At 29.8% G+C, this 18,681-nt stretch overlaps 2 protein-coding genes and 1 pseudogene across 3 annotated transcripts in view; all 3 read left to right on the top strand.

The window, feature by feature from the left end:
* Positions 1 to 3,981: 3,981 nt before the first annotated feature.
* LOC145934410 (vacuole membrane protein 1) lies at positions 3,982 to 9,568 on the top strand. Its single transcript, XM_083034793.1, has 5 exons — positions 3,982 to 4,183; positions 5,335 to 5,682; positions 6,824 to 7,324; positions 8,573 to 8,842; positions 8,923 to 9,568. The coding sequence occupies exons 2-5, from the start codon at positions 5,356 to 5,358 to the stop codon at positions 9,052 to 9,054; spliced, it is 1,230 nt and encodes a 409-aa protein (XP_082890919.1). The 5' UTR covers positions 3,982 to 4,183; positions 5,335 to 5,355; the 3' UTR covers positions 9,055 to 9,568.
* A 1,153-nt stretch (positions 9,569 to 10,721) lies between these two features.
* Positions 10,722 to 18,681, top strand: part of LOC145934409 (protein phosphatase 1L) — a 67,944-nt gene continuing 59,984 nt past the window's right edge. Inside the window, exon 1 of one of the 2 annotated variants that reach the window (XM_083034792.1) lies at positions 10,722 to 10,908. In XM_083034792.1, coding sequence (XP_082890918.1) covers positions 10,873 to 10,908 — 36 coding nt within the window. In that variant the 5' untranslated portion in view covers positions 10,722 to 10,872. The remainder of the gene's footprint in view (positions 10,909 to 18,681) is intronic. The other variant, XM_083034790.1, reaches the window with a different exon arrangement.
* LOC145933713 (uncharacterized) lies at positions 17,244 to 18,132 on the top strand (annotated as a pseudogene).

Raw genomic sequence — 18,681 nt, 5'->3', positions numbered from 1 at the left:
GGACCGATTTCTAGTATTGTGGACCCAGCATTAAGAAATTGACCAATCACCATCAAGTATGAAGAGAATACTCAACTGTGATTAGTCAATTTCTTAAGGCTTTTAGGACTTAAATCACTTAGGCCCGATTGCACCAACGTCAATTTGGTTTTAAGCGAGACTTAAATATATGTTTATCTTTATTTATTTAGAAAAAAAGATAAAGATAGATAGATATTTAAGTCTCACTTAAAGCTAAAATAATGTTGGTGCAATCGGGCCTTAGGCCCTGCGCACAATAGGAAAAATATTAGGAATAAATATTAAATATTAGGAATAAGAATTATTTTAATCGGAAAAACTCTATAAAAATACAAATTCGGGTATAAAGGATTCGATTCTTTAGTAGTTTATTAGCCCTTACTAGTTCTTTATACTCGAATTTGTATTTTTATATTAGAGTTTTTCCGATTAAAATAATTCTTATTCCTAATATTTTTCCTATTGTGCGCAGGACCTTATATTGTGGACTAATAATAGTTTATAAATTAATAAATATTAAGGATGGAGAAGACGAGAGAGAGAAAAATACAACATCTATAAGTATATATTAACAATGTTATTTACATTTTTCAAGTAAGATCTTAATACATGCAAGAAGCGAAGAATAAATCAGAACATATATATTAATATTGTCGATTTCTTATAGATCTTTCTTTGTTTATCATAATTTTGTACAGTACATATATTTTGAGTATTTTGCGTCGTAATTCTTCTTTATAAAAAATATTGTAACTTTGTTTGAACTTTTTTATTAAACAGAAAATAACTACTAAAATACGTTCGGAATCCATTTTTTTCCAAAAAGAATATTTTCTTATTTTATCCGCTGTGAGACCTATTAAAGAATATAGTATAAACATATAAATAATAAGAAATATTTATTGATAGATAATATATTTACTATTGAAATTAAACTGCACGATTATGTCATTAAAAATCTCTCAAATGAACATTGAATATGACTCATTGATGAAGTTATTTGATATTTACCTGATATTTAACTGCTCCAGATTCTTGAAATTCTAGCAGAATATATCAACATCTGGCTGAAGAAGAGACCTCCGCAAAGTTAGCCCCCCCACTTTGACTTTTGTAATTTTTTTTTTTACCAATCGTTTGGTGGTCGTTTGGTAGTGTTTGGTACCGCATTAAAAACTTTTGGTGGTCTTTCGTTTTTTTAAAAAATCAATTTCAAATTTTTACCCTTCTCTTAGCCCCCCCACTTTGACTATTGTAATTTTTTTTTTTACCAATCGTTTGGTGGTCGTTTGGTAGCGTTTGGTACCGCATTAAAAACTTTTGGTGGTCTTTCGTTTTTTTAGAAAATCATTTTCAAAATTTTTACCCTTCTCTTAGCCCCCCCACATTGACTATTGTAATTTTTTTTTTACCAATCGTTTGATGGTCGTTTGGTAGTGTTTGGTACCGCATTAAAAACTTTTGGTGGTCTTTTGTTTTTTTAGAAAATCAATTTCAATTTTTTAAGGTACCATTTTATGCGCAGCGTACTGCCGCAGCAATTCGCTCCTATTGGTTGAAGTTCAATTGAATGAACAGCAAAGGCAGCAAAACAAGAGAACACGCAAGATGCAATTAGTTGATTCTAATTATTATTTCAGTTATTATTGTTGATATCAATAATAAATTTTAGGAATACAATAGATAATTATGAGAATAACAAGTAAAAACCGTAATCTTAACCTTAAAATAATAAAAAAAAAAAATGAAATAAGGCTATAGCACACACTTTCCGTAACCGTAAACATAGGCCGGTATTCATAGTCCGTTCTCATTTCAAGACCGTCTTAAGTAATGTCTTAAGATGCAAATACGGCTCTGTGATTGGTTAATCACATCTTAAGATTGTACTTAAGACAGTCTTAAATATAAGAACCGACTATGAATACCGGCCCTAACCGTAACATAAGGATTTGACCAATCGCGTTGCTTGATTCATTTGACATGCAACCAATGTCAAATGAATCAAGCAACGCGATTGGTCAAATCCTTATGTTACGGTTATGTTTACGGTTACGGAAAGTGTGTGCTATAGCCTTATTATTTCATCATTTTTTTATTATTTTAAGGTTAAGATTACGGTTTTTACTTGTTATTCTCATAATTATCTATTGTATTCCTAAAATTTATTATTGATATCAACAATAATAACTGAAATAATAATTAGAATCAACTAATTGCATCTTGCGTGTTCTCTTGTTTTGCTGCCTTTGCTGTTCATTCAATTGAACTTCAACCAATAGGAGCGAATTGCTGCGGCAGTACGCTGCGCATAAAATGGTACCTTAAAAAATTGAAATTGATTTTCTAAAAAAACAAAAGACCACCAAAAGTTTTTAATGCGGTACCAAACACTACCAAACGACCACCAAACGATTGGTAAAAAAAAAATTACAATAGTCAAAGTGGGGGGGCTAAGAGAAGGGTAAAAATTTTGAAAATGATTTTCTAAAAAAACGGAAGACCACCAAAAGTTTTTAATGCGGTACCAAACGCTACCAAACGACCACCAAACGATTGGTAAAAAAAAAATTACAATAGTCAAAGTGGGGGGGCTAAGAGAAGGGTAAAAATTTGAAATTGATTTTTTAAAAAAACGAAAGACCACCAAAAGTTTTTAATGCGGTACCAAACACTACCAAACGACCACCAAACGATTAGTAAAAAAAAAAATTACAAAAGTCAAAGTGGGGGGGCTAACTTTGCGGAGGTGAAGAAGAGCTTCAGAACAAATGCTTCTAAAATTACCATTAATTCTTTATTGCTCGACTGGTTCGTCTCTATCAGAGGATGCTCAAGAGTACGCAATACCACAGTATTATAGAAATATTGTCATCTCTCGATGCATAAGAATACTAAAAATTAATAATTTTGTGAAAAGACTTCTAAAATATAAATAAAAGTATATACTACTAATATATTATACCTATATAAGGAAGAATTTCAATAAAACTAATGTTGTATCTGAATAAGCACTTGTCTCCAATAAGAGAGAGAGAGCAGGCACAACGCAGCAAAATATAATATAAAACTGGCTTCTGATTTCACTTTTTTTTTAGTGCTTGCGTTCTGGGACTTGATTCTTGAATTCATTCGCAAGAGAAACGTATACGCAAATTCGGCTCTTACAAAAAAGTTGCAAGTTGATTGGCTATCGCATGGCTTTTAGCCAATCAACTTGCAACTTTTCTGTAAGAGCCGAATTTGCGCATACGTTTCTCTTGCGAATGAATTCAAGAATCGAGCCCCTGGTATGTATACGCGTTGGGACGTCACCTTTAGGGTCATTCCACAATAGGTTGCAAATGTCCTCGTTGCCAGTTGACAATTGCGGATTGACCAATCAGAGCAAAGCTACTTGTCAGCTGATTGGTCAATCCGCAATTGTCAACTGGCAACGAGTGCATTTGCAACCTATTGTGGAATGACCCTTAAGCCTTGTGTCCACGATGCTAGAACTTGGTCCAAGTTCTTGGACCGAAAAGTTTGTAGCCAATTAATTTGTAGCTTTTACGGAAAAGCGGCAATTTTATTGGCTACAAACTTCTCGGTCCGAGAACTCGGACCTAGTATCATGGACACAAGGCTTTAGAGTTTTCTAGGGACTCTACTGCCGATATTTAGCAATAAAATAAAGAAAAAGAAGAAAAAATGAATATAGAAAGGAAAACTAACGATATTGTGTGATACTATTTTCCAAAAAAATAAAGACATTTATATTAAAGGAAAGAAAAATGAGACTAATGAATATATTTTTCTTATAATATTTTAATATACTCTCTTTTCTTATGTGTGATATTTCCGCGTGAAATCTATATATCAACATATTTATTATACATGGAGATATGTCATATGTATTATGTATATATATATATATTTTCACACATATGTTCCATATAGATATGTGAATGTGTGTGTGTGTGTATGATAAGGAGTGATACGTCACGAGTGAATTGACAGTTTAATTAATCGTGCCACGAATAAAGCAGCGTATGGAAAAGTTATAACAATTTTTAAGAATTTTGTAAAAAATTTATTATTTATGTCACGATGATATAGGGAAGAGAAATTTCCATCTTATGGTATATATCAAAATTAAAATAGAACTTATAAGATTGAAAAGGTAATACATTTATATAAAATCTATTTTTTAAAAATATAAGTATAGTATTTATTATACGTCTTATGCCAGAGAACAGTTGCAAAAAAAAAGAACAGTTAAAATTTTGGAAACATGATTAGAAAAATTCGATACATCTTCGATATTTTCTTATAAAAAAATTTTTGAATAATCTATTTTTCGATTTTCATCATAGTCGTTCATATGTAAAATAGTTAATTAAATTATTAAGATATATATATTGAGTTTGAGCTCTTCTAACTATGATTTTTTTACGTCTATAATTTTTGGTTAGCATGAACAATTTTTTGGTTAGCAAAATAACTTATATGTGTAGTAGGTAAATAAAAAAAGATATTTGTTTAAATGTATTTGCAAAAATATTTTGATACGTAGACTTTTTAATGAAGAAAATAACTGCTAAAGCATGATATATTGTTATAAAATTTTGTATTAAACATATTAAGCAGCAATCATGTTATTTATGCTATTTGTATTATATATCCTACAATATTTGTTTATTATAAGAGTATTAATTGATGGAATTTACATAAATCTTTTATTTTAACACATTAACTGCTGCATTTAAAAAGAAAAACTAATTTTGAGTAATTTATCATATTTATGATAAGAACGTATAACGTTAGCAGCTATATATTGTTTCTTAAAAACAACCATATTTTTTCTTTATTGATTGATTCTTCTCATTTTAGGTATAAAAATATTGAGTTTTAAGATCATAGACAAGTGAATATTTTACGAGATATTTTATAGTTTATGTAAAATTATGTCAAATTAAAATATAAAATCTTTCGTAAACTATTCATTTTTTGGCCAACCTACTCTCCTACTCTCATAATTTTTTTTACATAAATTATATATTATTTATATGTTTATAAAAAAATTAGAGTGATTTCAATTAAAAAAGAAAAAAATACTAAATTGATCTTCAAATTATCTTAAAAAATGACCTTAAAATTAAAGATTATCAATTTCTTTCTCCCTAAAAATCAAAACATTGTTCAAAACATTGTTTTCTAAAACACAGTGTTTTTTGTTATATATTTAAGCATATTTTATAAAATGGGACACATCTTGTATATAAGTTTTTGCTAAATTATATTCTAATCTTTTGCATTAAATTTTATTTACAGATTAATTGTTTAAGAAATACCATGTTGGTTAATTCTACTGCCATTCAACGTTCAAAAGATCAAGCTCCTACTAATGGTGCTCAGAAAAGTGCTGGAAAAAACGTATCTCCTCTGATGGAACACAATTTGAGTCATCCAGATAATGTTTTACTCCAGAATTTGGATCCAGATCATTTAACGCTCTGGCAACATCCAATTACAACGTTGCATTATTTCTTTAGCGAAGTGTTCATTAATATACTTACTTTAGTGAAGAAAACGTTGCTTTATAAACGAATAGTATGCACTATAATTTCAATTGTAATACTATTTCTTCTGTCAGGCCGAATATCTGGCCCACAACAAGAGGTATGTTGTGTCATTTATAACTAGTTATTTAAAACTGTAGATATTTTTTTGAAGTATATTTTTTCTTTAATCCACAATTGAACAGACTTTTATCTTAATGAAGTATCAAGACAGATTATTATTAATCATCTTCCTTTTTTCTCAATCTTCAATATATACTTTTGTTAATATTTTCAATATACATACCTTCATAATTAAGCTTCACAAATTAAAATCCAATTTTTTCAGAAAATTAAATTTTTCAGTTTTATCTAAACAAAAGTTGTAGTTAACTATACGGAAATTTTATTTCTCATAATTATAATATATTTATAATTAAAAATCGTGATGCACATATGCATGCATATGTATTGGATGTTTTACTTAAGACATTATAAGCCTTTTTTTTGCTAAAACTTTCGATAGAATATTGATATTGAACTTTCAAGACAGAAAAGTAGATTTCTTTTATTTTTTAACTAGAGTACGATTTTTGTTATACATATCAATTTCGTTACTCTCTAATATAAAAGTATTAAGATAGAATACAAGATATTTTTAATAATATACTTTGATAATATATTTTAATGTGACTAAATATATGTTTTATAAAATATTTATTATTTCTTCAAAATAATTATTAAACATTTCCTCACAGAATCAGTAAAGAATTGTTGTTGTCCTATGTTTATATAAGGGCAATATAAAAATTTTTTATATTAATTTCAATTTATCTCATTGAGTTCTGTATATAAAAATATTAAGCTAATATTATGGAGAAATGACACACATTATACACAATTTATGAGATATTACATATATTATGTTATAAAATTATAAAATATTTTCTAAACTATTGATTTTTGTAATAATTCTATCTTAATATATACTTTTGTGTATACAATATGAATAAAAGAATCCATATATATATATAAATCATGATTTTTTAGATATAATATACTCTATTATTTAGTAAAAGATTTTAGTCAAAACTGAAATGCTAAGAAATTTTTTTTGTTATTTTTAAGTTTCTAAGAAAAGATCTTGTAACACACTTTAGATGAAATTACGTGTATATATGTAATATATATATGTATAATGCATATGAATGTGTAAACATTTTTTATCTTGATATAAAATAATTATTTTGTTTTATTTCTAGATTTTTAAGTTATGGGAAGCCAAGATTTTATGGTGGTTGTATTGGGTAGGACTAGGTGTATTATCAAGTGTAGGTCTTGGAACGGGTTTGCATACCTTTGTGTTATACTTAGGACCACATATAGCAGCTGTTACTATGGCAGCATACGAATGTGGTGCTCTGAACTTTCCTGAACCACCATATCCTGACCAAATAGTGTGCCCAACGAAAATTGATCCAGTGTGGGCAGTAGGTATATTAAATATTATGAAAAAAGTACGTGTAGAAGCCATGCTATGGGGAGCTGGTACCGCACTTGGCGAGTTACCGCCATATTTTATGGCTAGAGCCGCAAGGATAAGTGGACAAAACAGTAAAAATGAAAACCAAGATCTAAAAGAGTTAGAAGCTTTGGAAGAGTTAGAAAATGAGGAAAATGTATCGTTTGTAATGCGTATCAAGTTATATATGAAGCAATTTGTCGAGAAAGCTGGATTCTGGGGCATATTAGCTTGTGCATCGGTATGTATTCATTTTTTTTTTAATTTTTGACAAAAGATTTATCCTTTATTCAGTCCAATTTGGCAATCCATACTCCCAGTTTTTTAAAAAACGCCATAATTGGCTAATAAATTTCCCCACCTCTTTCCCTTCCCCTCACCAACACATCCTCCTCTCCCGATCCGTTCACTATACAGAGTGTCCTATTTTAATCGGTCACCCCCAAAAACTTTTTCATTTTTGATTGCACAACAAAATATTTCAAACAAAAGTTGTTTAATTTGAAGAAGGTCAGAAGATGGCGCTACTGATTTTCCTAAAGGGCGCTTTTCAAGGTCATTTAAAGGTCATTTATGTTTTTTAAATTAAATTATATTTTTTTTTATATAAATCGATTCCTCGCAATTTTCGGCATAAAAAGTTATAAGGGTAAGTTGGCCAAAAAATGAATAGTTTACGAGATATTTTATACTTAAAAACAAAATTTTACATAATTTGAAATATCTCGTAAAATATTCATTTTTCGACGATCTTACCTAAATACTTTTATGCATAAAATAATGAACGGAATCAATTGGTATAAAAGAAACACATAATTGTTTGCAAGAAAAAGTATGTAGCTTGCATTTACATACTTTTTCTTGAAAACAATTATGTATTTTTTTTACTAATTGATTTCTCTCATTTTGTGCATAAAAATATTAAGATTTGAGATCAGTAAAATGAATACTTTACTATTCACAGTTTATGTAAAATTATGTCAAATTGAAGTATCAAATATCTCCTAAACTATTCATTTTTTGGCCATCTTACCTTTATAACTTTTTGTCCAAAATTACGAGGAATCAGTTTATTTTTAAAAAATATAGTGGTTTTCCGTTTAAAAAAAAACATAAATGACCTTAAAAAGCATCCTTTAGAAAAAAGTGAATAACGCTATCTTTTGTCCCCCTTTAAATTGGGCAACTTTTATTTGAAGCATTTAATTGTCACAAAAATAAAAAATAAAAAAGTTTATGGGTGTGATCGATCAAAATAGGCCACCCTGTATAAAGGAAGACTCGAATTCCTCCCTGATGAAGTGAGCTAAAATGTTCAAACGAAACGTTGGAAACAAACAAAAAGTCTATACGGTTCAAATCCCTAAAACCAATTCTAATATTCATGTACACCGCGAAAGCCTCAAATATCAGGATTATTCCCTTTATAAGCAGTGATGTAATATGATCTATTTTTTTATGTCACGTTTATCGCAATAAAATTTTACAGATTCCAAATCCACTGTTTGACTTGGCTGGTTTGACATGTGGACATTATCTCATTCCATTCTGGACATTCTTTGGTGCGACATTGATAGGAAAAGCTGTCATCAAAATGCATATACAACAATTAGCAGTAATCATTGCCTTCAATGAAGAACTTTTAGATAAATTTATTAGTTTATTAGCAGTCATACCATTTGTTGGTAGAAAATTCCAAGAACCATTAAAGAAATATTTCATTGAACAGAAACAAAAGCTACATATTAAATCGTCTGTGGTAAGTCAGCTTTACAAATTAATAAGCAATAAGCAATATTTGTTACTAAGATCAATCTAAAAATAAACATATTTTTGCAGGATGGAACAACTACAATATCATGGCTGTTTGATAAATTTGTTACAGTAATGGTTTGTTACTTCTTAGTGACAATTATTCATGCACTAGCACGAAATCATCATCGTAGACGGACAAAACCATCTATTGATTAAAACTTAAGGGACATAGGACAATTAGAAATAAAGTTTCATTGCAACATGTAGATAAATATAAATTGTTTTTATGGCAAGAAAAACAAGGTATATAAAAAATATGTTATAATTTTCATTTATGCAGTTTTGGTTTATGATAGAAGCACATATTTTTCTTGATACATTAAATATGTCACATATAGATTTAAGTAAATCTATTTCTTTTAAATGTATGTTCATTTTGTTATAAACCTTTGTGATTATTATACGAAATGATTATACGAATTCTTGCTGTATGTATGTACATGTTTGCATGTATATAAATATCTTTTTTTTAAGAAATATCTAAATAATATTTTGTAACATGTCTGCATAATTAGTTCATATATTCAAGCCTTTATATATTAAATCATTAACAACGATTTGGACAATTTTGCAAACAATGAAAATATATATGCTATAAGCTATAATCAATAAAATTATCTAGCTAAATTTCTATAAATTCTGTATGCATATATTAAAACAAAAATAAGATGAAAATCTCGAAAAGCAGTGGTATCAACGCAGAGTACTAGCAAAAGAAATATGTAATAAATCATTCATTTATAAAAAAAAATATCTTAAATATTAAATATTTTAATCAATTTATTGTAATTAAAACATGGATGTGAGTTTATAATAAAACTTTTTATATATAAGATATAGAAATTCTTTATTCTGGAATTTGTAGAATTAAGCTTTCTCCACAGATTGAATGTTATAAGTTAAATACAATAAGCGAAATGGACGATAAGGAATAATAAGGAATAAGTTAAATATACGATAAATAATTTTAAATATAAGTAATATTAAATCCATATCAGAAATATTAATATAACAACAGTAAAGAACGACATGAGCATGAATATAAAAGAAGAATATTATTTCTTATAAATATATATATAAATATATATATAAATATATATATATATATATTTATATATATTATATTATATATATATATATATATTTATATATATTATATTATATATATATATATATATATATATATATTATTCATGAATAAATTTGATTTTTTACAAAAATTAGTTCACAAAAAAAAAACAGAACATTCTCGAGAAAATAAAAAAATTACTTAAGTTTAAACATCTAAAAAGTATTCTCTAGTTTTTTATAAAAATTATTGATACAAATTTTTAAACAATTTAAATAAATACCTTAGCATCAATAAATGCTGCTTTGGAATTAAAGATTTTTTAAAATTGTTTTTAATTAGAAATGGAAAAATTTTTCTAAAAGATTATTATACAATATATTTCTGATGTATCATTCTTGAATAGTGAAAAGAGAGATCTGCATCATTTATAAGCTCTATCACAAAAGTTAAAAATCATCTAGACTATCTAAAATTAAATAATAAAAATGTTGCTCTGTGATTAGAGATTTCTTTACCCTGTACTTGATTAGTAATGTTTAAATTCGTATTATTTAAATTTATATAAGCTAAAATATAAATATTTTTGATTATGTTATGACTACAAAGCAGTGGTATCAACGCAGAGTACTATTATTTTCACATTGTGCGTTATTTTTAATCTCTATATATTCCTCTCATTCCTATTCCTAATATTTAAAATTTATTCTTATTCCTAATATTTTCTCTCTATTGTACACAAAACCTAACCTGTTTATGATCTTGTGAATAGGCCTTTATATTCCTAATCCGAAATCTGATTGATATCAGTATCAAAACGAAGAAGTAAAGTGCTATTCGATACCATATAATTTGATGTAGAAATAACTAGTAATACAAGAATCGTTTAAATTCATTAAAATATTATGGACGACGAGCTTGAAGATCTAATTTTATATCAGGTAAAGAAATAATATTACATAAAAATAGGTTAAAAAAAATTTTAATACTCTAAATTTTGTCGATTCTGTATCATAATGTGTTACACAATACGTTATATTTTAGTTCAACTAAAATTTTATGTAAAAATGAAATTATATTTTAATTACTCTAAATTCTGTTTTATTCATGGTGTTAATTAATTCAAAATTATTTGTTTTTAAGGTTATGTTGTTTCAAGGCTACGTTTCATTATTCACTGTTAGTACTTTAGTACTGGAAATCTATAATTAGGCGCTGCACACAATAGAGAAAATATTAGAAATTGAAATATATATATGTATATATATTTTAAATATTAGGAATAGAAATTAAGAATAGAGATTATTAAATGCACAATTAAAAAAATAAAATATAAATATAGAAATTGTGTAATGCAGTTATAACCAAAAATATTTATATTTTTAGTTATGTATATTTTATATTTTTAGCTTATAAATATAAACATATGAATTTAGACATTTCTAACCAAGTACGGGATAGAAATCTCTAATCCCAGACCAACATTTTTATTATCATGTTTAATTTTTCAATTAATAGTAAGTTTACTTATATTAAAGAGGAAAAGATAGATATAAATTTTAGAGAAATAGACGCTGATGGATTCATTTATCCTATCAATTTACAAAGAAATAGTCTAGATAATTTTTCAACCTTTGTGAAAGAGCTTATATAAATGCAGATCTCTCTTTTCGTTATACTAAAATGATATCAAAAATATATTATATAATAATAAGCTTTTAGAAAAAATTTTTCCATTTCTAATTAAAAAAAACAATTTAAGAAAATTTTTAACTCCAGAGCGGCTTTTATTAATGGCGCTAAGGTATTTATTTAAGTTTTAAAAAATTTTGTGTTATATATATGTATATATATAAGCAATAGTCTTTACAAAAATAAAATAGAAATTAGTTTTTAGATGTTCAAAATTAATTAATTTTAAAAAAATTTTCTCTTAGAATGTTTTTTTGTAAACTAGTATATTCTGTAAAAGTCAAATTATTTATAATTTCGTGTTTATATTCACGGCTGCCTGTATAAGTTATATTTAATATTCCGTCACTTTTATTTTTTATTCCTAATTCTCAATGCATTGTGCATTTTAGTTAATTTTAATTTCTTATTGTTTTGGAATAAAATAATTCCTAATTCCTCTTTCTCTCTTTCTCTTTTTATTTCTAATATTTAATATATATTTATTCCAGTTTCTAATATTTTTTTCCATTGTGTGCATGGTCTTACTTGTATTATTTAATGTGAACTATATAGATTTCCAGTATTGGCAATAAATAATGAAATGCAGCTCAAATGTTTGAAGCAAGCCTAACTTAAAAAGTTACTACTCTATTTTAGTAGTCTAATATATGTTTGTACAGATGCAGAAACAAATTCTTGTAAAATTAAAAAATATAAACAAATTTGTTTTTTGGGGTTATAAGTATATCATTAGTCAATTTTTTAAATTGAATTTTGCTCTAACAACAAGAGATGTTGGTGTATCAACATGCTTTTAAAATAACAATATAAGGATATTCTTCCGAATGGGACACTTCGAGTTCGGAACAGCCCTTTAGCGTACTGAAAGTAGATACCAAAACAACGTAATATATAAAATTTCAGCCGCGGCAAATCATTTTTTCAACAGTTTTTACCTAAAAGTAAAATCTCAATTAAACTCAATAACAGTATTAATACTTTATAATTATCAGTTTGTGTTTTTGGTTAAAGCAGAGAATACTTTATAATTATCAGTTTGTGTTTTTGGTTAAAGCAGAGAATACTTTGTAATTATCAGTTTGTGTTTTTGGTTAAAGCAGAGAATTCTCTCCAAGAGCAGGGATAAATAAATATCTGGGTGTTGTCATGAATGGATTGTAATCCTTCAGGATTAGGTACATTATATCAATGTTAGGTGTTGAGTGAACTTCGTTTCATCTTGCAAAGTACATGCGTGGATGCAGTGAGTTCCGCCCCCCCCCCCTACGGGGGGCTCCACGCCATTGGACAGATCCACGCATATCAGAAACGTATGTACACACACACACACACACACACACACACACACACACACACACACACACACACACACACACACACACACACACACACACACACACACACACACACACACACACACACGGGGGGGGGTGCAAGGGGGCCCCCCTCCCGCACCCTCCCCGTCGGTAGGCAGCGCGTGGATTTTCGCACGTGCGGTGTCCAATTTTTTAAAATAAAATTTTTAAAGAAAATTTTTTTAAATAAAAACATTTGAAAAAATAATTTGCCGCGACTGAAATTTTATATAATATGTTATTTTGGTATCTACTTTCAGTACGCAAAAGGGCTGCCCTCAACTCGAAGTGTCCCATTCGGAAGAACAGTCCAATATAATATAGATAATACTTCAATCAAAAGTATTATTACATTATTACTAAAATTTTATTAGATTAAAATTGATAATAAAATGATATATGTATGTGCAGGGTATTTTCTATATAGCAAAATGTTAGCAGCATGTCGGCAGATCTAATCATGATTTTACAGCAGATTCCTATCCACTGTGTCCGCAATTGATGATATTCTGCTAGCATAGTTAGTGCTTATAGAAGCAAAATCTGAGAGCAGATTGGCGGCAGAAACCGAGCAGATCTGCACAATATAGTTTGATGGCAGATTGGCGGCAGAAACCGAGCAGATCTGTCAAACACACTCTAATAGCAGATTGGTGGCAGAAATCGAGCAGGATCTGCAGTTTCTTGCCATTTCAACATATAAGTATAATAAAATTCAATATTTTTCGATGAATATATAACAGGTGCATAAGATGTGTTATCCGTTAATTATAATTTTTTTTTTCATAAATATGACATTTAATGTATAACATATTATATTGTATGTAGTTATATCTCACATAGCAATTAAATGTTCAATTTAATTTATTAATTAAATTAATAAAATAAATTGTAAAAATAATTAAATTTATAATTTATAAAGAAATTTAAGATATAATTTATATGAGAATTAAATTCTGCTTTATGCTTCAAATAGAAAGTAAATGGATAATTTTCCATGTATATCCTATTGATTCTAATAAGTTTAATATTCTCATGTTAGACTTGTCAGATATCAAAAATTAAACTGATAGAAAAATATACTTTTGATCTTTTATTAATAGCCACGACTTGCAGACTTTATATCTATTTTTAACAGAAATTTGATTGCGAGAAAATACATCGCATAGCGGTAGGCAAAGGAATTATTAAATAACTGCAAAATGCAGATCCTGTTGTCAATTTGCCATCAGATTGTGCGCGCGCAAATCTTGCTTGATTTCTGCCGTCAATCTGACATCAAACTGCGTTGCGCAGATCCTGCTCGATTTCTGCCGTCAATCTGACATCAAACTGCGTTGCGCAGATCCTGCTCGATTTCTACTACCAATCTGCTATGATAATTCTATACAAATCCTGCTTGATTTTTGCTACTGACTTGTTGCTAAATTATGTCAGCAGATTTTATAACATTTCTGCCAACGTTCTGCTATCATTATCTGATATAACAAGTTTTGTATAAAATTTGCAGTTTTTTTGCTGCCAAAAATATATAGCACACAGTTTTAATACATGCTCTTGACAGATTTGGCTATCTGGGAAGTAAGTACAAAATTAAAGGAATATTGCTTGGCTTATTTTATGAAGAAAAGATTATATAAACATATCTTAAAGTGCTTTCTTTTCAAAATACAATGTGTCAAAGGTGGTGTGTGAAAAAAATATGAAAATTTTGAAAATCTCGAAACATTTAAAGAGATATTTTATTCAAATTTGGTACACGTATATGATGATATTAAGAACCATTTTCCAGTATCGATAAAACATTTTTAAATTATATTAAATTTTTTAATGAAAAAAATGATACGTTTGTCTTTCTTTACTGTTTTTTTCTTAAGTTTAATAATTTTTAAAAAATTCTTAACTAAAAATATACAAAAATTGCCTCTTATGTTTTTTGGAACAATGAACCGTTTTCGAGCTTGATAATTATATAGCAGCGGTAGTAAATAAAGTAAAGTTTTATTTCGTACAGTAATATCTCAACGTACAATAATAAACGTGTCGTTATACAGAGTAACCTACAAATTAGAGTAGCGCCTTTTTCTAGTAACTAACTGCATAAAACAAAAAAGAAACTAAGAAAGGAAAACGGAAAAACATATTGCACGCAGCGCTATCTGTATCATGAGACAGTGTACAAATTGTCCTTTTAACACCCCCTTGCAATTTGACAACTCTAAGAATAAAATAAAATTTAAGCTTTGAACATGCTCACACCCATGAGTGATCGTAGTTTGACAAACCGTGCACCTGTCAAACCTTTTGTCAGAATATCTGCAGTCTGATCTTCAGTATAAATATACTTAACTTGCAACTGTTTACTATTACATAGTTCTCTCACAAAATTATATTTAATGTCAATGTGTTTTAGCCTGCGATGCTCCCATTTACTTAACAAATGAATACACGATTGATTGTCTTCAAAAACAGTAATAGGTTCTTCATAGTTGATTCCCAAGTCACGCAATAGTTTCTTGAACCATATGACATCAGATGCGGCAGTGGCCAATGCCACATACTCCGATTCTGTCGATGACAGAGCTATTGTAGGCTGCTTCCTGGTTACCCATGTTACCGTAGCACCATATATTTGAACCAGGTATCCGGTAATAGATCTTCGATCACTGTCGTTGGCCCAATCAGCATCCACGTATGCTAGTAGTGGCTCGGAACACTTCTTCTTTTGAAAATATAAGCCATAGTCTAGAGTTCCTTTGATGTAGTGTAGTATACGCTTCAAGCAATTCCAATGGCTTTCAGTAGCACAGTTCTGAAAACGACTGCAATAATTAATTGCGGTACTTATATCTGGTCTGGTATAGATCATCAAGTACATCAGACATCCGACCAATTCATGATACGGCTTAGCTTCAACGATGCACTCTGCTCCTTCTTCAGTTGTTGAATTAACTCGTGCTTCCATAGGGGTTTTAGTTGGTTTGCATTCCGCCATATTAAAGCGCTCCAGAAGACGTTCCATGAATGCTCGTTGACTTAGAAAAATACCATCAGTCCGAAATTCAATCTTCATTCCGAGGAAATAGTGCGGTGTCTTCAAGTCTGTAATTGGGAACTCTTGCATCAATGCATCTCTCAGATCAAGTAACTCTTGTTCATTGTTACCTGCCAAAAGAATATCATCTACATAAAGCAGAATGTATAACTTGCAATTATTTGTAATCTTAGTATAGAGACACATATCAGTTTCAGATCTTTTTAAGTTAAGACCTTTAACAAATTGATCAAATCTTGCATTCCAAGCACGGGGCGCTTGTTTTAAGCCATAGAGAGACTTATTTAATTTGCATACTAGTTCATTATTTGTTAATTGCTCTTCAAAATCTTGAGGCCTTTTCATATACAGGGTGTCTCAGACCACCCGTATCACCCTATTATATCGAAAACTGAGCGCGGCAGACAAAAATGTTTCAGACAAAAGTAATGCATTACATAGTAATATTAGTATGACCTTGAAGAGTGTTGTCAAGGTCATATAAAAATGACCTTGAAATTTTTAAATGAAAGTACCTATATTTCATTCCATATTCTTGTAGCTTATCTCGAGAGCTTTTCAAAACACTATGTAAGTCTCTTTTTATTAAGTAGTTTTCGAATTATGGAGCTTGAAAGTTACAGTACCGCCGGCGTTAGCATTACTCAAAGTCTACCGCGCGGAGGTTGCTCGGTCGGATTTACATTTCTTTTGTATGTGCGCGCGCGTATGTCTGTGTGTCTGTGTGTGTGTGTGTGTAAATGTATGGCTAGATGCTACATGTGATTAGGCCTGATGTTCGAAATGTTTACCGTTTACTTCAATACAAGCACGTATTCTTTTCTTGAAATTATTTGTTGCATAAAGAATTTCATCGGCAAAAAGCATCGCTAGGCGGCGCATGGCGTAACAATTAATCCGTACATAAAATTCACTTAAGCGGAATTATTAACAGGCTCTCCAGCGAAGAAAAATGATCTTCTCTTGCAGAAAAGCACGTAACGAAATTCTCATTAATCAGCTATGTCGTATTCAAACGCAGAAGCTTCGGATATGATGCTTATTTTAGGCGAATGTGGTGGTCAATTTAGAGCAGCTGCAAGATTGTGGCGAGAACGATACCCAGATCGCGTTCCTCACTCATACAATGTTTTTTCTCGCTTAAGTAAACGAATTATTAATAAAGGCATTATTCAACCTGATCACAATAAAGGTAGACAAATTCGACGCCCAGTTATAGAGGAAAGGACGCCAGAAATTCTTGCATCTGCTCAATTGTATCCCCACGATTCATTAAGGCGTAGAGAAAGAGATTCTGGTATTAGTCGTGCCACGATCCACCGGATTTTTCATGAAAACAAGCTGCATCCGTACAGGATGAGTCTTCACCAAGCATTGACGATTGTCGATTTTAGAAACAGACTTGAATTTTGCAATTGGATACGTCAACAACCACAAAACTTTCATCAGAAAATTTTATTTTCTGATGAAAGCACATTTAAAAGTGACGGGTCTGTAAATACTTGGAACTGTCGTTATTGGGCACAAGAAAATCCTCATTGGTTCCGAGAAATTGACCATCAACATGTTTGGAAAGTCAATGTTTGGTGCGGAATTATTGAAAAACATGTCGTTGGGCCGTTTTTCTTTGAAGAGGACTTAAACGGTGCTCGATATGCCAATTTCATTGAAAATAATCTTCCGCTTTGCTTGAAAATATTCCTCTACAATTACGCCTAAACATGTTTTTTCAGCAAGATGGATGCCCAGCGCATACATCTATAGTTGCTCGTCAACGATTGAACAATATGTTTCCAAACAAATGGATAGGCAAATATGGCCCACATCATTGGCCAGTACGATCACCGTACCTCAGTGTTCTCGATTACTATTTGTGGGGAAGAGTAAAAGATCTGGTATACTGCGAACCCCCAACGACAAGAGATAATATGATTCATAGAATACGCGACGCTATTCGTTCTTTAGATGCCGATGAAATTCTTTATGCAACAAATAATTTCAAGAAAAGAATACGTGCTTATATTGAAGTAAACGGTAAACATTTCGAACATCAGGCCTAATCACATGTAGCATCTAGCTATACATTTACACACACACACACAGACACACAGACATACGCGCGCGCACATACAAAAGAAATGTAAATCCGACCGGGCAACCTCCGCGCGGTAGACTTTGAGTAATGCTAACGCCGGCGGTACTGTAACTTTCAAGCTCCATAACTCGAAAACTACTTAATAAAAAGATACTTACATATAGTGTTTTGAAAAGCTCTCGAGATAAGCTACAAGAATATGGAATGAAATATAGGTATTTCCATTTAAAAATTTCAAGGTCATTTTTATATGACCTTGACAACACACTTCAAGGTCATACTAATATTACTATGTAATGCATTACTTGAAGCCCTACAACTTTTGTCTGAAACATTTTTGTCTGCCGCGCTCAGTTTTCGATATAATAGGGTGATACGGGTGGTCTGAGACACCCTGTATATATCCTCTTCTATTCGTCCATGCAGAAATGCATTTTTCACATCTAGTTGCCTTGTAAATAGACCTTCGTAATTGATGATAGACAGAAGAGTTCTAACTGTAGTAATGTATGCC

This window comes from Prenolepis imparis, unplaced genomic scaffold (assembly GCF_030444845.1).
Source record: "Prenolepis imparis isolate NDT839.2.m4 unplaced genomic scaffold, iyPreImpa1.0 SCAF_3, whole genome shotgun sequence".
Classification (NCBI taxonomy): Eukaryota; Metazoa; Arthropoda; class Insecta; order Hymenoptera; family Formicidae; genus Prenolepis; species Prenolepis imparis.
The sequence above is the reverse complement of the archived record's forward strand: the minus strand, read 5'-3'. Positions and strand labels throughout refer to the sequence as shown.